The sequence below is a fragment of the Phaseolus vulgaris genome, chromosome 5 (genome assembly GCF_000499845.2).
Source record: "Phaseolus vulgaris cultivar G19833 chromosome 5, P. vulgaris v2.0, whole genome shotgun sequence".
Classification (NCBI taxonomy): Eukaryota; Viridiplantae; Streptophyta; class Magnoliopsida; order Fabales; family Fabaceae; genus Phaseolus; species Phaseolus vulgaris.
This window is the reverse complement of record NC_023755.2, coordinates 1118905-1140082: the sequence shown is the minus strand read 5'-3', so window position 1 is coordinate 1140082 and position 21178 is coordinate 1118905. Positions and strand designations below refer to the sequence as shown.

Genomic DNA, 21178 nt, shown 5'->3' with positions numbered 1-21178 from the left:
GTGAAGAAATTGCTTCAACACTGTTGTTGGGTATTATTAAAATATACATGAAAAGCCTACAAGTTGTGATTCAATCTCTTGAACATTGTTATTCCAAGCATGTCCAACGCTTATCTTGAATTCTCAAACATTGTTTTCAACAACGTTTCTAACTTTAGCTCTTTTCGAAAGTTAAAACATTTCAATCCAAAACATCCCATAGACAATACTCCTCCTACTATGGAGATGTCTCTATCTTCAACATTTTTCTTTTTAAAATCTTAACCCCACAAGATAATTTTCCTTTTCTTTTGATTTTACTTTTTCAAAATATCACATTTTTGCCATAAGTGTGAAGATTTTAGAAAAGTTGACTATATATCAAGGTTTTTGGAATCTTGGTCTTTGTTATTGTAACTATATTGATTTGTAAATAACTTCTTACAATGTTAAATATAGCTAGAAAATCACAACCACAAGCTTGATAAATGCGACCTACAACTATCTAATTAATGGAAAGCATCAAATCAAGGAAGAGAACTAATGATCAAACACTTTATATTTTGTAATAGAAAATTGTATTCTATTGCATCATATGAAAATTATGAAAACTCCTCAAACCAATAATAATCACCATATTGTAAGAAATTGGTGTATGATCAAATGGAAGAAAATTGATAACATTCAAAATTCAGGTATATTCAAAGATTGGCTGAAAAGAATCTACTACAATGTCATATGGTAAAGATAGATTTAAGGTCCTTAGTTATATTGCTCTTCTACTTAGTAAACCTTGGAAAACCAAGGCCCCAACATGCATATTTATATATATATATATATATATATAGTCTCACAAAAGGCCAATTTTTCTGGCTCCATGTTCAAGGTTGGCAAAATCCTTCAAATAGGGCATTGTGCATTTTCATTCTCTATGCTCAAACAAAAATGTCTAATCCACAAGTTGAACAAGAAAAACAGCACATGAGCAACCATGAAACACACCAAAAGGTTGCACAATCTGTTTGCTCTGTGTGCCATAACAGAAGACCACAGTTTGAAAGAAACAAAAAAAGAGAGTTTTCATATGTTGAGTTGCATGCAGCCACACAAGGTTTTTCCCCTAAGAACTTTCTGTCAGAAGGGGGGTTTGGTTCTGTGTATAAAGGGGAGTTGTGTGGACAGAAGATTGCTGTTAAGCAACACATGTGTGCAAACCGAAAAGGAGAGAAGGAATTCAAGTCTGAAGTTGATGCACTCAGCAAAGCAATACATGAGAATGTGGTGATGCTGTTAGGATCATGCTCAGAAGGAAACCATAGACTTCTTGTGTATGAATATGTCTGCAATGGTTCATTGGACCAACATTTATCACGTATGACAAAAATCAAACCAAACTTACACTACCAAGATTATGAATGTGTGCATTTATTGATAGTAAATACTAACTTTGGCTTCTTACTGTGTAGAACATTCTCGTAAACTTCTTAATTGGCAAGACAGGGTGAAAGTAGCTGATGGAGCTGCCAAAGGATTGTTATACCTGCATGAGAATAACATAATACACAGAGATATGACAACAAACAACATTCTTCTTACCCATGATTATGATGTATTGGTAATACTATGCATAGTCTATGTTGGAAATTCCAAATCGACTATAGATAAAGACATTTCGTAATATATAAGTGGGTGCTAACCTCATCTTACTACATAGAATAACATAATATACAGAAATATGACAACAAACAACATTCTTCTTACACATGACCATGATTTATTGGTAATACTATACATAGTCTGTTGGAGATCTTAAATCAATTCGACTAGAGATAAGGATATTTCGTAGTATATAAGTAGGTGTCATTTTATAAGTTAGTTTTATAAGATTGAATTAAACTTAAAATCCATTTTTTAATCCGGTCAATACATTAGGATATATAAAACAAAATACATATTACATGGTCTTCAAAAGAATGGAGAACTAGTTTATTTTATTAACAATGCTTCTTCCTTTGCAAAATTGCAGTATCTACTCTCTACCATATAGGCTTTCATTTATAATGGAATATTAGAAACACCATATTGCTATATACATGCACATTTTATTTACTTTATTTTAATGATGAGTGATCATGTAGTAAGTTTGCAATTTGGTTCCACAGACAAAAGATTCATCACCTCATCAAGTTCAACTAAGAAGTTATATTTGTGTTTTATCAGCTAGGGGACTTTGGTTTGGCTAGAACTGTGATTGAAGACTCCTCATACTCTACAGAGTGTGTTGGGAATCTGACTTATATGGCACCAGAATATGCAGAATTTGGAAAAGTGTCAATTAAGACTGATGTGTATTCCTTTGGGGTGGTTCTGCTACAGCTAATAACTGGAATGAGAACCACAGACAAAAGGGTTGCTGATAAAGGTCTGGTGGGATGGGTAAGAGAAAAGCTTTATGCATATAAACTGAGTATCATTTCTTCTTTCTTTTTGGCATCACTGCATGTTCTGCTGCTTAATTCTGCTGCAATGTTGGATATTAAACCAACTAACATGATATTAATTAGATTGGTCACACTTTAAATTTCTTTGAAATGTCTATTAGTTGATGATTAGCTCTCTAATTAGCAAATAGAGTTCATAAGCAAACACAACAATGATATTTTTTTCATATTACTTGAGATGTCAGCCTGACTGATATGTCAAGTTGCATAATGATGCCTAATATGAAAGCTTTTATAAAAAAAACACAAAAATGCAAATTCCAAGGATATTTAGTTGGTGATTCTTGTTCAGGCTAGACCACTACTGAAGGAAGGAAAATGCCAAGCCCTTATTGATGGCAGAATGATCAACTCCCATGATTGCCATCAACTCTATTGGATGAGCCGTTTGGCTGGAAATTGTCTTCAGAGGGATCCCGAAAAGAGATTGCACATGAGTACAGTAAGTCTACTGCACAAGCCAGTTCCATTCCATAACATGAATGGCATCTAAAGTTGTCATATTCTGCTGTTTTCTATAAGGTGATTTTGTATTTGATGATAGGTGGTGAAGGCCTTAAATCAGATAGGCAAAGGTTGTAGCTGCATTGTGAGAAAAGACCATAACCTTCTAATCTCAAGCCCTTCTTCTACCTCAAAAGATCATACAGATTATTCCTCACCATCACAAGAGTGGTCAGAATCACAATGAAAGATGAAAACCCTACACCATTTTCTTACTTTAGGTCATGTTTACAGTTAAACAATACTTAAATTGAGATTAAGCAATATTTTTTAGTTGTTTGTTAAAAAGTAAGTTTTATTTTCCTTTAGATCAAAGAATATAGCAAAAACGTTGCTTATTTATTTAAGTGATAGGTTAATAATAGTGGACAATTATGAGCAACGTTTAATAAATTGTGGGTACTTTAGATCATGTTTTTTTAAATTTTTGGTATTTTAAACGATATTTTAGACTATATTTTTTTATATTGTGGATGTTTTAAGTCACGTTTATTTAACATTGTCTTTTATATATTCGATTAAGCTATACACACACGTGATCCAATGACAACATAACTCAACCTCAAGTCAATAACCATAAATAACCATGAGTCAACACTCAAATTTAGTTAGGTAATAAAAAATGTTAAGTAAAATAAAATACACTTGATTTAAAAAAACACACAAAAAAAAATATCTATTGTGGGTTATAAATAGATTTTTAAAGACAAATTCAATATAGATGGTAGTTTTCAAGGTCACAAAGCAAGGTTGATGGTAAAGGATGTTACGAAAGTGATCTCCAACACACCCCTCGTTTGGATAGGCTCGAAAATGACTCTGATACCATGTTACGAAAGTGGACTTTAAGCCTAACTCAACCCCATAAAACCGGCTCATAGGGTTGAGGTTTGCACCCACTTATATACAATGAAAGGCTCTAATCTCTAGTCGATGTGAGATCTCCAACAAAGGGTTCAATTAAACAAAAGAGTTTGCAATTTATGGTATGGACCAAATATTGGTTTCAAAAATTCAGTTATATCTTGCAAAATCTAAGCTTCAATTTAACCAAAAGTGACTTTTCTCTCTTCATTAAATTATGGAATAACTCTACTCTTTTTGTTTTAGTTTATGTCGATGATATCATTGTCAGAAATTCTTCATCTCATGACATTAACTCTCTTATATCCATTCATTCTAAGTAATTACTTTTTCTTCAAATATCTAGGTTCTTTTCACTACTTTCTTGGTGGAGAGGTTTCCAGGACTTAAGATGGAAATCTTCATCTTGTCTTAAACGAAATATATTAAAGATTTTTTAATTGAACAAAGATGTGTATATATTCATCTCTCTTTGTCTTTGTGTCTAACCTTAATAAAAAATATATATATTTCAATAATAACGGTGATATTTCACATATTTTTAAAAATTATATTTATACAAAGCAAACAAAATAAAACAATAAGTATGAAACCTTTTATACATTTAAACAATAATTTCAAATTAAACTAAAGATTATTTGTAAAAATAAGATTAAAAAAAACTAAACAACAAGAGTTAAAAAGAAGAAAGTAAAGAAAACTTAAAGAAGATGAAATAAGGTGAATGTCTCTTAGGAAGAAGAGACTTCCTTTTTCATATAAGTTTTATTAGAATTATCACTTGAATTCTAAAAAATGTACACTATCATTACCATAAATGTTTAAAAAAAAACTCAACTTCATATATTTTTCAAAGTAACTTACAAGAAGCATTGTTGGTTTTTAAAATATTCAATTATATTTATAACGGATTAAAATCAAAATAAACATTTATTTAAGTAACTTTATTAAAACCCAATTTTAAATTAAGTAAGTTTAATTTAAAGAAAATGTTTTATATAAGAATGGAACTAAAAGATAATAGAAAAAATTTTCATTTTTGAAAATTTATCCAAATAGCTTTTTTTTGCAGAGTTTTCTCTTACAAGAGGTTATTTTAAAGATAAGTTATTTATCTTCAAAACTACTGAAATAAATGGGAAAAAAAACTTTTCCATATAAGATGCGAAACAAACTTTGTATTTTACATATACTTATACATACATATATATATATATATATATATATATATATATATATATATAATTTAATAAATTTTATTAATAATAAAATGTTATTTTTACAAAAGAAATTATTTTTTATTTTATTCATCTAGGTATCCAAAATTTTGATGTAATTTGGTGATAAATGTTTATTTGTTATTATAAATTAAAAATTTCTTATTTTTTTAAGAAAAAAATATAAATTTGATTATTTAAAATTTTCGAAATTACTACATTATATTTTCTTATCAGAAAAAAAAAAGATTATTATTTTGTCGTTGTTGCTGTCCACATGGGACATAGCAGAGGTGAATTCGGAAAGAAAACACAAGACGACACAAAGCGTGAACGAAACGACAATGCGTTTTGGCTGTAGAAACGCAGAAGAATAAGAAGACAAGATTCTGCAACTTCTTCTACCTTTCACGTTTTACTGTTAGGGCTCACTCAATTTCCGATTCACTTCAAATTATGCGTTTCGTTCATCGCTTTCTCACCGAATCAAACCACGTGGCAGATAATCGCGGTTTCTCCACCGTTTCCTTTTGTTGATCCGTGGAATCGCGCACACGGTACCTCTTCAATTTCGTTAGATATCGGGTTTTAGGGTTTGGGAGGGGGATAATGGTAGGACTTGATAATTTGGCTGAAAAGGGGGTTTTAGTGTGATCTTGGACACCCAATTGGACATTGACTTATTTTGATTTGGGTTTGGGCTGAAGATCTGTGAATCAGGAGCATTGTTTTTTGTTTGAATGGTATTAATTTAGTAGATTTGTGCTTCTCAGGTGTTGGTGTGTGCACTGAAGTAGAAAGAAGAATACTGAATTTTGAGCAGCATGGTGAGTTTTGTTTTCTTGGGTTTCTTGTTTTGGTTATGTTCCTTTTTGTTGTTGTTCTAACCTTTGTTCACTTGATTTGGTGGTGGTGATGACTCTTTATGATTATTTTTGGGGAACCAAATTTAAACAAAATATATAGAATTACTTGCTTGGAGCTTTCAAGCCTGCATGTAATGTCGTGATCTCGTTTAACGATGGGAAGAACCGGAAGCAGGTAAGCAGCTATTTTTGTTTTGTTTTTATAAGTAATGGTATACATCGCATTGTAGCAACTGCATTTTGTAATAATGTTGCAAAAGGCAAAGGTTGATGCTAGTGGAAGTTCAGGGTGGTGGGAGGGGAATTGTTATCTTTCAATAGCTTTGATTTTCGTTGTATCGTTGTAGTGTCTTACATGCTAGTTTTGGTTGATTTCCTTTCTGTGGGTTTTTAGGTTCCCTTTAAAAAGGAAAATGGTCAAACGGTTACAGTCCCACTTTTCCAAAGTCAAGAAAACATTGCTGGGAAGGTATGTTATTTGTTGTTGTTCATAATATTGGACCATTGAGTTTAAGTTTAAACTCATGGTGTGTTTCAGTAACTTTTGATATATTGTCAACCTCACTGTTAATATTATTTTATCTGCTGCCATTTTTAGATTACTGTAGAACCAATGCAAGGAAAGAAGATTGATCACAATGGTGTAAAAGTTGAGCTCCTTGGACAGATAGGTTCGTACTTGACTAACCTCTCTGATTCTTCAATGTGTTATGTGTCTGGAAAATCTCAATGGAAGAAAACAAAAGGAAGAAGTAGAATGAGTTGTTGTTTAAAAATCTTTTCAGTATTATTATAAGTGATGAAACTGATAATGATAGAAAAATTCTGTTGTACTTTGTGGAATTTTGCTGCGCTTGCATAAAGGAATTTACCTTGTCAGTTACCATTCAAAGTATATGATTCTCCATTTCCTCTAAAATAAAATTTTCATTATCTACTATTTTTGTCCTTTTCTATCGCGTGTATTGAATGCTCAATTACGATTAGAACTCCTAGGCATGTTACATTTGCATCACATGTAAGATAGATGTGTGATTTTCTCTATGTAATTGATCTTCATACCTTTAAGGAGTCTGGAATCATTTAAAAATCAATCTGGCATCAGGGATGCATGCTACTCTTAAATTTTATTCATTGTTTTCTTATAATCTTAGGGAAACATAACTCAATTATTTTACAGAACACTTCCAGTCCTAAAGATGTACAGCAGAAAGTTGGATTTCCTAATTGAAGCTTTTCATTTCAGTTTTATCAAAGTAGTTTATGGAACTTGTTTTCTTTGGATTTGTTGTACCCACCCTTTTCTCTCTTGAGCATCTGCATCTGAAACTGTTGTGATCTCCCTGACATTGATAATCTTATTTCAATTTTTTGAGCACTTCAAGATTATTTTTACAATGATGTATGTAACTGTTAAATTTTTTACTGGTAATGGCTGGCAAAAAATCAATTATCCATTCATCGTTATTACTTTGGGAATAATTTTTGTTGTGACAGTTATCTTTTTCCTAATTTATTACTGATAAGTTCATTTTGAATTTTGTTTCGTTGTGCAGAGATGTATTTTGACAGAGGAAATTTTTATGACTTTACTTCCCTTGGTAATCGGCTGTTCTCTGCCACTTCCATTCTTGAATGAAAATATTCTACCTGGTTGTAGTTGGTCTTTATTTAGTACAATTTGACCCTTGGGATGCCTACTGTTGTGGAATAACATATTTTCTTTTTACTGTCTTCTGCAGTACGAGAACTAGATGTTCCTGGAGAAATTTATGAGAGGAAAACATACGCATTTGAATTTTCTACTGTTGAAATGCCATATGAAACATATAATGGGGTGAATGTGAGGCTTAGGTAAGATACTTTGTAGATCCATGGACTTGTCTGTTTATGCATATGATCTTTGTTTGTAGTCTTTCTGAAATATTTATTCTGCTAGGATGAATATGATATTTTGTTATGCTTTTATGCATTTGCAATTTCCAGGTATGTATTGAAAGTGACCATTAATCGGGGCTATGCTGGAAGCATAATAGAATACCAGGATTTCGTGGTATGTTCTTTTTCAGGAAATGGAATTTCTGATTTGTGGTCTCCGATATCAAATTTATTTTTGTTTTATGAAATCGCTTCATTCATGGACAATGTTGTGTTGGATGTAGTTGTAGAGTATATAATTCACTTGAGTACACTACCCCATCTAAAAGAAATAAGTTTGTATTGTGTATGTACTTTTTTCATTAACTTCTATATTTTTTCTTCATCTGTCAGGTTCGGAATTATTCTCCACCTCCAGAAATTAACAATAGCATCAAGGTGAGCGTAATGATGTGGTAATTAAATTTTAATTCTGTCTAGCACATATCCATTGCTGCAAACTGTGATATTCATTTTCACAATTTTCAATCAATCAAAAACAATAATGACTCAGGAACAATGATAAAGTGAAGCCATAACATCAATGTCAACCATTGCCTTTGATTTACCCGTTGCTAAGTATCTGCTGGTGCATGTAGTTATTGTGATAGCTCTGTTAGCTGAGGGCCTTAGTTAATCAGTAAGGGGTCAGTTAGTGGGTTACTTAGTGAGTCGAGTGCCTGATGTTGTATAGAAATACGAAGAGGGGTTCTGAGCAGAGTAATTTATTGTGTGGGAAATTGTAAAGAAATTGGGAGATAGAGGGAGTTCAAAACCCAGGAGTGTTCATTTTATCGTCTGTGCCTTGTTCTTGATTCTGAAAACACATTGGTGCCAATATTGGGAATAATGGCTCTTAATAAAATTTATTCCTTGTGTGCTTTACCTCAACTTTGTTATTAGCTAGTTCCATTTCTTAATTATATTTCATGGTATTGTACCTTGGACAGATGGAAGTTGGAATTGAAGACTGTCTACACATTGAATTTGAATACAATAAAAGCAAGTAAGCTGAAAATTTAATTGGCTATTTGACTGGAATTGTGTCTACTTTTACCTGGCTGTTTATCTTAATTATGTACCAACCTGTCTCCTGTGGAGTTTCTGTTCATACTTGCAGTATGAAACATATGTATTGCGTTATCTTGTTCTTGTAGACCTACCTATGAATTTGTTTTTCCATTTACACGATGCCTATTGATTATAATAGAAACACCTAGACAATTTAGCAGTTATCTGCACCAAAGATATTTTTGTCAAAAAAAACAATGCATCTATGAAGCAAAAATACGTACAGTAAATTTTATAAATTATAGGACACATCATGACTATAATATAATATTTAAAATTCATTTGAAATAGACATTTTAATCAAAAGATTGAATTGAAATTTTAAACTTTGTGACTTGTAAAGTTGTAACAATAATAATGAAATACAAAAATTTATCTAATTATTGTAGTATACCAATCTATGTTGGCATGAAAGTTTGAAATATATAGGAAAAAAATTATAAAATTGCAGCTAAGATTTTTAAATGTTTGTGCAGTGTTCAACGTGGATATGTTCAACGTGGCTATGACATGACATGGCTAATTTAGAAATGTCTGTGCATCTTAGTACTGTATATTGCATAGAGCTTTAGTGCATTTGTTTTGAAGAGAAGATATTTTTCTCATCTAATTTGTACTTTATTGGGGAGACTTGCAAATACTTATTCATATTTACTACTCTTCAGGTATCATTTGAAAGATGTCATCATTGGTAAGATATACTTTTTACTTGTCAGAATCAAGATAAAAAACATGGATCTTGAGATTAGGCGTCGAGAATCCACAGGGTCAGGGACCAACACCCATGTTGAGACAGAAACATTGGCTAAATTTGAGTTGATGGATGGTGCTCCTGTTAGAGGTAGGTTAGCCCTGAAATTGGATTACATCTTTTGTACTTTCTATTTACAAATTAATCTGGATAACATAAAAATGTTTTAGACCTATCATCTATGTTTTCATATACCTTTGGGGGGTAAACCAACTACCCCTTTTGTATTGACTGAACTTTAAGATAAAAAATGTTTTGAAGCATAATATCTCATAATTATACATACATATTCTTAAATCTTTTTTAATTCCCTCTTTTACCAGAGATGTCATGTATTTTACTGGCTTTGTATTCATAACTTATGTTTGCTATGAGCAAAACATTAATTAAGGCAACAATTTTCTGCCGCTTAGATGTTGATTTTAATGACGTAAAAAACTTGCATTTTTTTATGTATATATTAAGATAAATTACATTTCTCTGGATTGATTGGTAAACTACAGCTCTTTATTTTAAAAATTATTAATTATAAATCATTGATATTTGAGAAATATATGAATGTTTTAGGTGAAGTTTCGAAAGCCATGCCATGGATGTTCTGAAATTAATAACAAAGCTTTTAATAATATGTTTTTAGAAGACTTGGTCGTATCATCACTGTTAAGATTAGTTTATGTTAGAATCGGCTAAATTTGTAACTCATTTCATTTCTCTACGTAGGTTAGTATAATTTAAGCATGTCTCCAGGGAAGAGAGTGTATCAAAATATAAAAAATTGTCAAACTTTACAGAAACTGGTCTCAAGCCGAGATAAAAGAAGGTTGTCTCAAGATATTTATAGACAACAATTTTGTCAAATCTTTTATGCCAAAGTATTAACATTACTTTAAAGCCCTAAACTAATATATTTGTAAAAATGTGCTAATGTTTTCGTACATCATCGCATAGACAATGATTAAAACTGAAAACAATAAACAGATGTTTATTTCACCTCAATGAAAATACATTTCACCTTTATGTGTGTGATTGTATTTACAGGTGAATCAATTCCGATCAGACTGTTCCTCAGTCCTTATGAGCTGACACCAACTCATCGCAACATTAATAACAAATTCAGTGTGAAGTACTTTTTAAATCTCGTGTTGGTTGATGAAGAGGACAGGCGATATTTCAAGCAGCAGGAAATCACAATGTATAGGCTGCAAGAAGAAACTTCATGATTACACATCATAAAGGGAATGCGTATTAGGTATGTAACAAATAAAAAAAATTGTGATGGACATTGAGAGCTCTTACATATGGAAGTAGTCACTTGAATCCTGCTTCTTAAGTGGTAAAATGGATTGGTATTCTATCATGCTTGAAATTCATCACTTTCAAACATGTACATTGACTGATCTCTCATTCATGTCTTGACAGTTCTGTAATTTTTAAACATGACATCGAAGGAAGCATCTTCAGAAATGTATTGGATCAGTGATACCCGTGAGAAAGTGGGTGATTTGTATACGTGTGATATCTGTAGTACTTTGGCCTTTTGTTTTCAACTTTGCTTTGTTTACTACATGAACATAATGATATCCTTTTTCAATTCTTTTTAAGAGACGAAATCTGATGGCTTATCTGTCTATGCATTGCCATCTTCTACTTTATGTTACATCTATTCCAGTGACCATACTTTGTACTCAATGTACCATTTGAGCCCATTTTGTCTGTAGTTTCGTGAAATTGCATAAATTCTCCTTGTATTTTTACATTCACAACAACCTCTTCTAAGAGGATGGTGTAATATTTTGCAAACAATGAAAGAGGTTATTGAAATGTAAAAAGAATGTTGACATAATGTTTTCAAATAATTGGGGCAACCCTCCTTCCCCCCTTTTCTTAAGGGTGTCGATAAATTAACATTTTATTCATTTTTATTTAATATTATATTATTATAAGTGTTTGTTAACTGTATGCTATTTACTGTTGATGGTGTTAAAGAAACTTTTCTCTTTTCTTAATTAAGGGGAAACCAAAAAGTTATGAATTGTGAACAAGGTAATAATTAATGTAACATCCAGAAATGGTAATATCTTCAGATACAGGAATAGCATGTTAGACACTTCTGTACAATTTTTTTATTAAGAATATATGTGTACATTTTATTTGGCTTTGTAGTTCACTATTAACACATGACTTTAGACAGTTAAACTATTAACATGACTTTAGACTATATCAATAGAGAATGATATTAGATGCTCTATGTAATTAAGTAAATACAAGATGAGATTATCTTGTAGTTAACAATGATGAAACTCATTTATACTTACTATTTACTATTTTATGATCCAAATCTTTCTAAAAGAAACTCGTGTCTATATATATATTCCAAGTCTTTAAAAAAAATATGGTTTTTGATAAAAAAAAAAAAACTGTTTTTATCCATTCATTGTAAATCTGATTACGATATTTCATCTAGAATTATTCTAAAAATTAGAAAAATCAGTTTTATTCTAATAGTGTTTTGATACAATTTTATCTATAATATATATCATTTTCCTATCTTCTTCTTTTGGTCATAAAAAAGAATGTCATTTTAAATTTGAATAAGATGGACGTGTCCTAGCATTTTAAATGTAGTGAAAAGTTGTTATAAGAGAAAAGTAACCAGAATAGAGACTTTTCCTTTGCTTTGATTTTTTTATTTTATTTTGATCAGTTAAGTTTATATTGGAATTTAGAAAACCTACCCTTTAGAAAATATTTGGGTCTTACAATTAAGAAGGGAACAATGATTATTTCCAAAATATATTCTCTAAACTTACTAATATATTTTTTATTCGGCTTAGTTGCTTATGGTATATTTATTCTTAGAGTATATTTATTTTGATTTTGAAAAAAAAAAAAAAAATAGTTTTAGCTCGATCTTTATCATAGTAATTATAATTTGAGTTCAGTATTTTTAACTCTATCCTTTAGAATAATTTCAAACTAACGTTTTGATGAAAACATTTTCATCTTAAACATTTTTAATATAGTCCATTGTTTATGAGAGTATCTTCAACTATTTCCATCATAATATCTTTAACTCAAATCCTAAATATCTTCAATTATATTCCTATCATGGTATTTTCAACTCAATTTCAACCAAATTACTTTTAAATTAGCCTCAATTAGAATATTTTCAACTAAGAGTAAGGGGAAGTTTAGGAATTTTACTTTATATTAAAGTAGGTTCTAAGAAATTGAGTTGTAGTATGGAAAAGGGTGGCTAAGGCTGCGGTTAGGCCAAGATTAAAAGGTTTAAGAGATTTATTTTGGGATATAACGGTTCTTGAAAGGTTAGAGGTGATTTAGGATAAGTTCTTGAGAGAACTTTGGTGATAGTGGCGGAAGCAAGAGGTAAGGGAGATGAGAACGTTGGTGGATTCTTGGTCTTTTTGGTGGATTCTTGGTTGGGGTTTGTTATGAAAAGGATTAAGCTTGATTTGGTGAATTTTGGAGGTAATTTGGGTGAAGAAACCCCTAAAGGCCGTGAGCTAACGTCATTAGGCAAAGGGTTGAAGGTTTTTCTTATTGGAGAACCACAAAGGTGTGACTCGGGTGTGGGAAGGTTGGCCGGGTAGTTTTTTTAGGTTTTTGTTTTCTTCCCCTAAAAATGGGATTAACATATTGTTTTTATGTAAAAATCCAGAGGAAAATGCAAGACAATTTTCATTCCATTGAGCTACAATCCAAGTGCAGTGTTATTCCACAAATTATTCAAAACCCTGCAAAGGTAACTTGTCTTGAAGTGTTTGAAGACATACATAATAAATGTAACAAAGAAATAGGGTCTATAAAGCTACAAAAAAGAAACAGTTTCTCTACTTGGGCATTTGATAACACAAGTCATACCCATATTAGACTATTTGGACAGTAGATGTTATGTTACACCTATTACCCATATTAGGGAGTAAACATAAATGGATAATAAAAGTTTTGAATCATATGTTGAGCAGTTTTCTGAATGAATATCAGACAATTGCAAAAAAGAGTCATGTTAATCCACAAGCAAAAAAAATCTCCTGTATTTGAAGAATGAGTTCCACTAGCCACCACATGCTTACTGTCTCTTGACATCATCACTAGCATCAATCATACCAGCGTGGTTCATGCCGTCATGCTCAGAATACAGCTCGTGCCAATCTGAGGCCAGTAAGACATCTGGCCAAGTGAGATTCAACAGAGACATGGATTGATTTTCACTCTTAGGGGCCAAAACTTGATCAACTGATTGCAATTTCTCATTGTTGCCTGCAGATTTTTCTAATGAAATCTCAACTTCACGATATATTTGTTGCAACTAACAAACTTAACACATGAATTAAGAGAAAAATCCACCGACTTTATTTTCATCAAACTTCATAGGAAATAATTTTTTTGATTTAATTTATTTAGGACGAGTCAACTTTTTATGATCCAGAATATGCATGACATGACATAATTAAGCTTTGCTAAGTAAAATAACCTAAATAAAAAAAAAATTCAGTGTCAAATATATATGTGGATGTATGCAGAAAATAGTGAATGCTTTCCAGATATCATCCTTATCATATCACACTAGAAGACTAGAAGGTACTAACCACTAAAGGTCTGAAAAGGTTCCCATCCATCCCACGACTTTCCATTGGTGCCAACAACAGGATGCTCATTAAGGATTGAAGTTGCACCAAAGGGAGATACAGGGTCAGCATAATCCTCCCACTCTGTCTCGTACATATTCAAAGCCGAGCTCTCAGCTCTGTCAACGGGAGTTGCAATGGATGAACTTGAACTCTTGTCAGACCAATTATTCTTTGAATAATTGAGAGCCTTCGCCTGCTGATAAAGAAATTCATTAAGGAAGCAACAACTGAGTGGCGAAGAACCTGAGTCTAGTGCATAAGGTGGTTGAGGAGAATGAATTAAAACATCAATAGACTCATTCAATGGAGGCGGGGGAGAGGAACCCCAGCTAACAAATTCAGTTTCTGGATATTGGAGTGAAGGGAGCTCTGACTTCACAGCCTCAGAAGTCGGCTTAGAAGTAGAGTAATTGTCATTCGATAATGAATGGCTGTAACAAATTGAGCCATATGAGGAGGCACCATGATCAAGGGGAGAATGCAATCCAAATGATTCCGCAATCTTACCAGAAGTATTATCCTTAAAGTGGTTGAATGGATAAAACCCATTAGTGTTCAATTCATTGGAACCAATAAAAGACACTGATGTCTCTTGAAGATGATCCTGATTAGGTAATGTCGATGGCAGGAAATTACAGTATGGAGGAGAACCAAGAACATTTGGCAGAATGCTATTAGCAGAAATATCAGAAAGCTCAGGCACAAAAGGTAAGATTCCCTGATTTTCCTTCAGACTGTCAAATATTGCATCATGCATCTCATAATTGTTTTTCTCCATGAAATCATGGTGGCATCCATCTCCATCATTGATTTCACCAGTACCTTGGCCATGCTTACTATCTTGAAATGCTTGCATAACTATTTCAGGAGGATAAAGTGGCAAACCAGCCCGTTGACGCCTCTTCATCCGGGTGTTCCAGTAGTTTTTTATTTCGTTATCTGTACGACCAGGCAACTGAAAACAAAAGATTCTAAATAATCATGGATAGAGAAAATTAATACACCATAATAATAACAGAAAAAGAAAAGTGTGTAGCAATTGCTAGCCTCCTCTCCCATTTGTAAGGGTAATTCCAGCTTCTAAGAAAAAATATGTTCTCATTTGTTTTATTAGTCTCCTCTGTTTACTCATTAGCATTAATCTCTCACATGTCTTTTCTTTCACTCACTATTTCTTTTTCTTTGGGAGGGTGGTATTGGTAGAAATACCAGTATTGGAATCTCCCTCTTCCACCCCTGGCAATAGCAGCATTGTTTGTGATCTTAAATAAAGACTCACTGATTGCATATGCTTTTCAAACTGAGAGAATGATGGTGATTTGGACTCAATGAAAAGGTGATGGAAGCTAGGAAGAAACTGAATTTTGCTGTCAATCTTATGTGATATGCAAGGAAAAGAAATCCACAGGTTCACAATAAATGCAATCTCAATAAAAATCTGAATGTACTTTAAAATTGATATGATTGTCAATTCCCCAGTTTGGCATATTACCTTGTGGTGTGTCGTATTTTATCAGACAGGAAACAAAACGTGACATAGGTTACCTTTTTCATATTAAGCATTAACAGTTTTCCTTTTCGTGCTATTTTCTAATATTTATGGTCTAAAATTATGATGAAGAAGGTAAAAAATTATGTTAGTCTATCTTCATATCTAAGAGAGAGAAAAATCAAATAGATGCTCAGAGACAAGTCTCATCAAGGACACAGTACCATGATACTGAGTACTTTCCCAAAATAGACACGATGATGTCCAAGAACTATCTAGAAAGAACTTACAAGGCTCTCTATTGTGAAAAATTTGCCAAACTTAAATGTTGCGGCATTCAATGACATTTATGCAGAATGCTTTATGTTAAATTCAGAATCTTACTAAATGGCAACAAAACTGTATTATTCTGTTCAATGGCATTGAGATTCTTAAATGTAACAAACTGATTTCATATTGTAAGGGACAAGTCAAATGAAAAAGAAGACATGGTTGTCATGATATGATGTTCACTGTTAGAAGATAGGATGGTGTACACAACACTGACATCAACAATGGCAAATAAAATTCATAGATTTTAGCAAAAAGTGAAAGAAACAGCAAATTGAAACAAAATAACTAAATACGTAAGGCAACAAAAACGTGCAGTCTGCTTACATGTGCTGCCATGCGTGCCCATTTGTTTCCCATTTTGGCATGGAGTTCAGCAATCATCTGCTCCTCTTCTGCAGTAAATGCGCCTTTCTTTAAGTTTGGCCTTAGGTGATTGGCCCATCGCAGTCGGCAACTTTTTCCACAACGAGAAAGGCCTGAATACTTCTGAACTGCATTCCAATTCCCCTCTCCATGCTTATTGACATAGTCCACCAAAATAACATCTTCAGCAGCTGTCCATGGTCCTTTCTTCAGAACAACACCTCCTCCATTACCCTCATCGTTCAACTGTGACCCAGTCTGATCCTCACCATGCACATTGTCATCAATGTCATGTGTTATTTGACTCATCTCTTAAATAATAGTCTCTGCAATGAGTTTTGAATCACATATTAAAGTACTAGAAAATGAAAAACAGAAGCCAAAAAAAATATATTTTGCGAAGCAGGCCACTAAATTCCCTTTCATTCTCTTCCTCCCCTCGGGTGTTACTTTTGTGCAGGGGACCACATTGCATTACACATCAATACACAAGTAGAATGAAATTCCACGATCGAGACAATAAAGAAGAAAACCAGAAAAAGAACTTTACCAAGGTGCCTCAAAAACAGAGATACCATAATCCTTAAACGTAAGGGAAACAATTAAAACTAAAAGCACCATAAAATCCAAGCAGATCCTTTTATAAATTTGTAAATCACAGAGGGCAAGCAAAGCAGTATGCATATAAGTTCTAACAATACAAGTTTCTGCTTAAACAAAAAACTATTGATGATCATCTGTAAACCAGGAAAGCAGACCCCAAATTAAAACCAAGTACAACTATCACAGTTTCAAATCGTATTCACCATTCTTACCCAAATACAAAGTGAATAGAAAGAGGAACATAAGCCTTTTATCTTGGAGATGGAAAAACAAAAAATTTCACCAACAGACCATACCCACAACACAGAATTCATTTTCCCCACAAGCCTGAAGCAGGTTACAGAAATATATCATGCAAATAAAACAAAATAAAGAAACATGATCAAAAGAGCAAATTGCACGTTCAACACTTCAACAAAATTTGCAGGGACTTCACATCTTAACACGTCCAAAATTCTTCCAAAGGAAAGGGAACTTATTAATAAATAACAATTCCAATAATAATAATAAATAATCATAATATCATTAATAATAATACCTAAACAGGACGTGAGAGTATTGAAGCTAGAATCCAAAATCCAAAACCCAAAGATTTTAGTTCAAATTCCCAACCAACATGAATCTTATTGCTGCTGGCAGAGAAGCTGAACCTGAGTTAAAAACTGAAGGAAAACCGCGTCCCTGCAATTCAGAAATGAAAAGCAAAACAAAGAAATTTAAATTTAAATAAAAAACTGATAATTAGACCCAACAGAGTGAATTCCATGCAACATTAACACACAGAGTGCAACAATGAATTGGTTTGGGAATTTCAATGAATTGAATTACAAAAACAATAAAATGGAATTGAGAATTGATATTGAAAGAGAGAAATGGGAATGGAAATGAGAACAGAACCGTGGTTGGAAGAGGATCGAAGGAAGAGAGAGAAGAACATGAGATCAAAGGCTGAAACATTCGCAGTTTCATGCACAAAAAAGGGTTAAAGAAAACAAAATGAAGAGAGTGAGAGAACAAGTGAACAAAGAGAAAAATATGAAGTGAAGAGACAAATATATATAGTGCTGCAAGCTATGATTTTTTATTTTTTTTCTAAGTTAAAACCTATAAAAAAAATTAGTTTTTATATATATAAATAAATTTAATTTATTTATAAAAAAATTAAATTCTTTTTTTATGTTGAGATATTTTTAGATGTACCTCAGTTCGACTTAATTATAATAAAATAATATTGGCATTATTTTTTACTATTTTTCAGTTAAATTATCTTGTTAATCGCTTTATTAGTTAAGAAATAAAAAATTATATATAAATATATTTTTTTACTTATTATAATGAAAAAATAATATTTTTTTATCCAGAGTTGACTTCAACATTGTCAACATTTACTATCTTCAATCATAGCTTTATAATTATGTGAGCTTCAATGAATGAGCTGGGTGTTATATGTTTTTAATTTACTTCATTTATTATTAATAATGACAAATATGTTAAAAAAAAAATTTAAAGAAATTATGTGCATGGAAGAATATTTATTAGAAGAAATTGATATTTTTGATAGATTATTAGTATTTGATTTTCATGAAAAAGAAAAAATTACTTAACTCATGGTTATTGCTGAATTTTAGTTTAGATTGAGAGAAATAAAGTTATAAATGAGAACATTACCTACTATAATAATATTTAAAATATAAATTGATGTTTATAAATTAATTATTATTAATGAAATCGGTTAGTAATTATATTAGATGATTCTTTACAATTTCACTTATTAATTATTAAAATAAATAATTTTAAAAAAAATTATTAAAATAAACAAGTTATAAAATTTTAAAAAATTATTAAAATAGGTAAGGAACGTATTACTTTAATGTATTTAAATTGAACAAGATATCACGACTTTAATATAATCAGATTTCAACTCAAGTCGTATTACATTCTCACAACTTATCAACTTTCATATTATTTAAAAATTTTACCTGATTTTGATAATTTGTAAAATTGCATAGTAAATATCTCAATACAAAATATCTTTTTATATAATATGAATGAATAATTATTTTATAATTATTAATATATTTATTAAAAAAATATGATTTTATGGTAGTTTATAAATATTATTATCATAAAAAAGTTTGTAATGTTTATAAAATAACATAATGCTTATATAATAACAGTATTCATTATAAATTATAGATTTGAATTTATATTTGTTCATATTTATAAATAACATAATGCAATTGAGTGTATGTGGTTAGTAAAGCATGGGAGAAAAGTACTTTTGCTCTTGTCAATGCTTTTGTCAAGTATAAGACATTCAAGTATTCCAATTAATTGCACTAAAAAAATAATCCAAAATACATATTAATCAAAATTTTCATAAAAATATAAAATGAGATTTGATATAGCATATTATTTGAGTAAAAATAATGAATATTCCAAGTTGTGTCACCAAATAATTCAATATTCAATAAAATAATTAATATTATACTAATCATTAATTTAAATCTAAGATGAAATTTAAAGCTCACTCATGAGTTAAATATAAAATATTACAACTCTTAATAGAATAAATAATTTAAAAAAATATGATTGAGTCTCCTCTAATTTTTTGAAAAAAAAAATAACAAGAGACAATTTTTCAAACAACTACACTCATAATATATAAATAAACTAGCATATTTAAATTATATAAATTTTTATACAATGCATACAAGTTTACTTAATGATATGTTTAAATCATATCTATTTGTATTTACATAATTCATGAGTGAGATTTCTTATCAATCATGTAAAATTTCACACATTAATTATTAAAATGATAAGATTTTAAAAAATCATCAAAATTTATAAGTTGTGTCAATGTGACACGACTTCATCATGAAGAAGTTGTATCAATGTGACACAACTTCATTATGAAGAGATGACACGACTTCAATCTATTTGAATTTAAGTTATGTCAAGGCGATACAACTTCCATATAATCATTTCAACTAGAATCGTGTCATTTTAACATAACTTATCTATTTTAATAAATTTTTAAATTTTTATCCATTTTAATAATTATCATATAAAATTTCATCTTAGTAAAAAAAAATGACACAAATTTACATGAATTTTTCACACTAGATAGTTACTATTATTGTTGAAATACACAAATTTACTAGATAGATGTTGGGTCAAATAAAGAATATCAGTAGCATTAAAGGGTGCAAGTTTGTATTTATTGACAGTAAATTTGTATCTTGAGTTTTGGTTATGGTTTGGGTAGAAGATATATGCAACTAGAGTAATGCAGAAAAAGCTGTGAGACAACAAATAAAAATATAAGAATTTTATGTAATTAGCATAAAATTCTTAGTCTATTTTTTTTCCCTCTCTTAATTTAAAGCTTGGTGCATATTAAATATTTTATCTAAAAGAATCTTTTAGACCCGACATTGCAATATATAGCTGAAATGTGTATTGATCATGCCTTACAATTTTGAAAAAGGAAGATTATTCTTAATCATTCAAAGAATTTTGTTTCAAAATATATATTATTGACTTGTTCTAAAAAATAATCAATGATTAATATCATTTATTTGAATTTAGTTGATTTTAGAGTATAATTAATAAGAGTTCTCATGAATAAAAATGCGTAACAAAAATACAAATTTTATTTTGCGAACGATTTATTTACATTAGAAATGGGTGATTTTCATGTATACATTTAAATCTCTAAAAATATATTTAATATCCTTTATTAAAAAGTATTATCTATTTTTTATTATTATTTCAAAAAATCATGAGTTTTCTACCCTCCATTCAGTACCTCGTGAATATGCTATGTTAAAAAAGTTGCTTGAAAAATCAGGACGTTTTGTTTTCGGAAAATCAGTTTTGTTCACTCTCGGTCTGGGACTTACTACGTCTTACTACTTGGGTGTTTTGGTCTGAAATTTTTACCAAACGTTCATCACTGTGTCTGTTGAGTTTTGGCTGAGATTTGAGCCCCGGATTCGTCCCACAAGATTGGCAATAAATTTTTTATTGATCACTGCCAAGGCTGAAAGGAAGTTCTTTCGT

At 30.9% G+C, this 21178-nt stretch overlaps 3 protein-coding genes and 1 long non-coding RNA gene across 7 annotated transcripts; 3 read left to right on the top strand and 1 right to left on the bottom strand.

Moving 5' to 3' along the window:
- The first annotated feature begins 924 nt into the window (after nucleotides 1-924).
- Nucleotides 925-3171, top strand: LOC137836118 (proline-rich receptor-like protein kinase PERK8). The gene is made up of 5 exons (XM_068644977.1): nucleotides 925-1351; nucleotides 1446-1594; nucleotides 2200-2415; nucleotides 2773-2922; nucleotides 3025-3171. Exons 1-5 carry the CDS (start codon nucleotides 925-927, stop codon nucleotides 3169-3171), a joined length of 1089 nt encoding a protein of 362 aa, XP_068501078.1.
- Nucleotides 3172-5316: 2145 nt separating this feature from the next.
- Nucleotides 5317-11387, top strand: LOC137834682 (vacuolar protein sorting-associated protein 26A). The gene is made up of 13 exons (XM_068642808.1): nucleotides 5317-5622; nucleotides 5839-5892; nucleotides 6032-6106; nucleotides 6326-6400; nucleotides 6530-6602; nucleotides 7488-7532; nucleotides 7674-7785; nucleotides 7918-7984; nucleotides 8203-8247; nucleotides 8799-8854; nucleotides 9585-9760; nucleotides 10709-10919; nucleotides 11090-11387. Exons 2-12 carry the CDS (start codon nucleotides 5890-5892, stop codon nucleotides 10888-10890), a joined length of 909 nt encoding a protein of 302 aa, XP_068498909.1. The 5' UTR covers nucleotides 5317-5622; nucleotides 5839-5889; the 3' UTR covers nucleotides 10891-10919; nucleotides 11090-11387.
- A 2129-nt stretch (nucleotides 11388-13516) lies between these two features.
- Nucleotides 13517-18151, bottom strand: LOC137834679 (transcription factor MYB65-like). 4 transcript variants are annotated; one of them, XM_068642807.1, is made up of 5 exons: nucleotides 18008-18151; nucleotides 17649-17791; nucleotides 16469-16833; nucleotides 14281-15277; nucleotides 13517-13951 (listed from the first exon to the last, which is right to left on the bottom strand). In XM_068642807.1, exons 3-5 carry the CDS (start codon nucleotides 16814-16816, stop codon nucleotides 13761-13763), a joined length of 1536 nt encoding a protein of 511 aa, XP_068498908.1. In that variant the 5' UTR covers nucleotides 16817-16833; nucleotides 17649-17791; nucleotides 18008-18151; the 3' UTR covers nucleotides 13517-13760. The 4 variants fall into 4 exon arrangements, with proteins under 4 accessions (XP_068498908.1, XP_068498906.1, XP_068498907.1 ...); XM_068642805.1 differs by having other exon boundaries at nucleotides 13517-13963; nucleotides 18008-18133; XM_068642806.1 differs by having other exon boundaries at nucleotides 17649-18144.
- On the top strand, nucleotides 14894-15484 carry LOC137834680 (uncharacterized). The gene is made up of 2 exons (XR_011084931.1): nucleotides 14894-15030; nucleotides 15190-15484. It is a non-coding gene; the product is annotated as an uncharacterized lncRNA (long non-coding RNA).
- Nucleotides 18152-21178: the final 3027 nt, after the last annotated feature.

Bases quoted from the DNA above. Each gene is read 5' to 3' on its own strand.
- LOC137836118 (XM_068644977.1), top strand. From the start codon at position 925: ATGTCTAATCCACAAGTTGAACAAGAAAAACAGCACATGAGCAACCAT. The intron at 1,352-1,445 runs GTATGACAAAAA...CTTACTGTGTAG, and splicing joins ATTGGACCAACATTTATCAC to AACATTCTCGTAAACTTCTT. The intron at 2,416-2,772 runs GTAAGAGAAAAG...ATTCTTGTTCAG, and splicing joins ATAAAGGTCTGGTGGGATGG to GCTAGACCACTACTGAAGGA.
- LOC137834682 (XM_068642808.1), top strand. The intron at 8,248-8,798 runs GTGAGCGTAATG...TACCTTGGACAG, and splicing joins AAATTAACAATAGCATCAAG to ATGGAAGTTGGAATTGAAGA. The intron at 8,855-9,584 runs GTAAGCTGAAAA...ACTACTCTTCAG, and splicing joins TTTGAATACAATAAAAGCAA to GTATCATTTGAAAGATGTCA.
- LOC137834679 (XM_068642804.1), bottom strand. From the start codon at position 16,816: ATGAGTCAAATAACACATGACATTGATGACAATGTGCATGGTGAGGAT. The intron at 15,278-16,468 runs GTAAGCAGACTG...TTTTGTTTTCAG, and splicing joins GGGCACGCATGGCAGCACAT to TTGCCTGGTCGTACAGATAA. The intron at 13,964-14,280 runs GTTAGTACCTTC...AGATTTCATTAG, and splicing joins ACCTTTTCAGACCTTTAGTG to AAAAATCTGCAGGCAACAAT.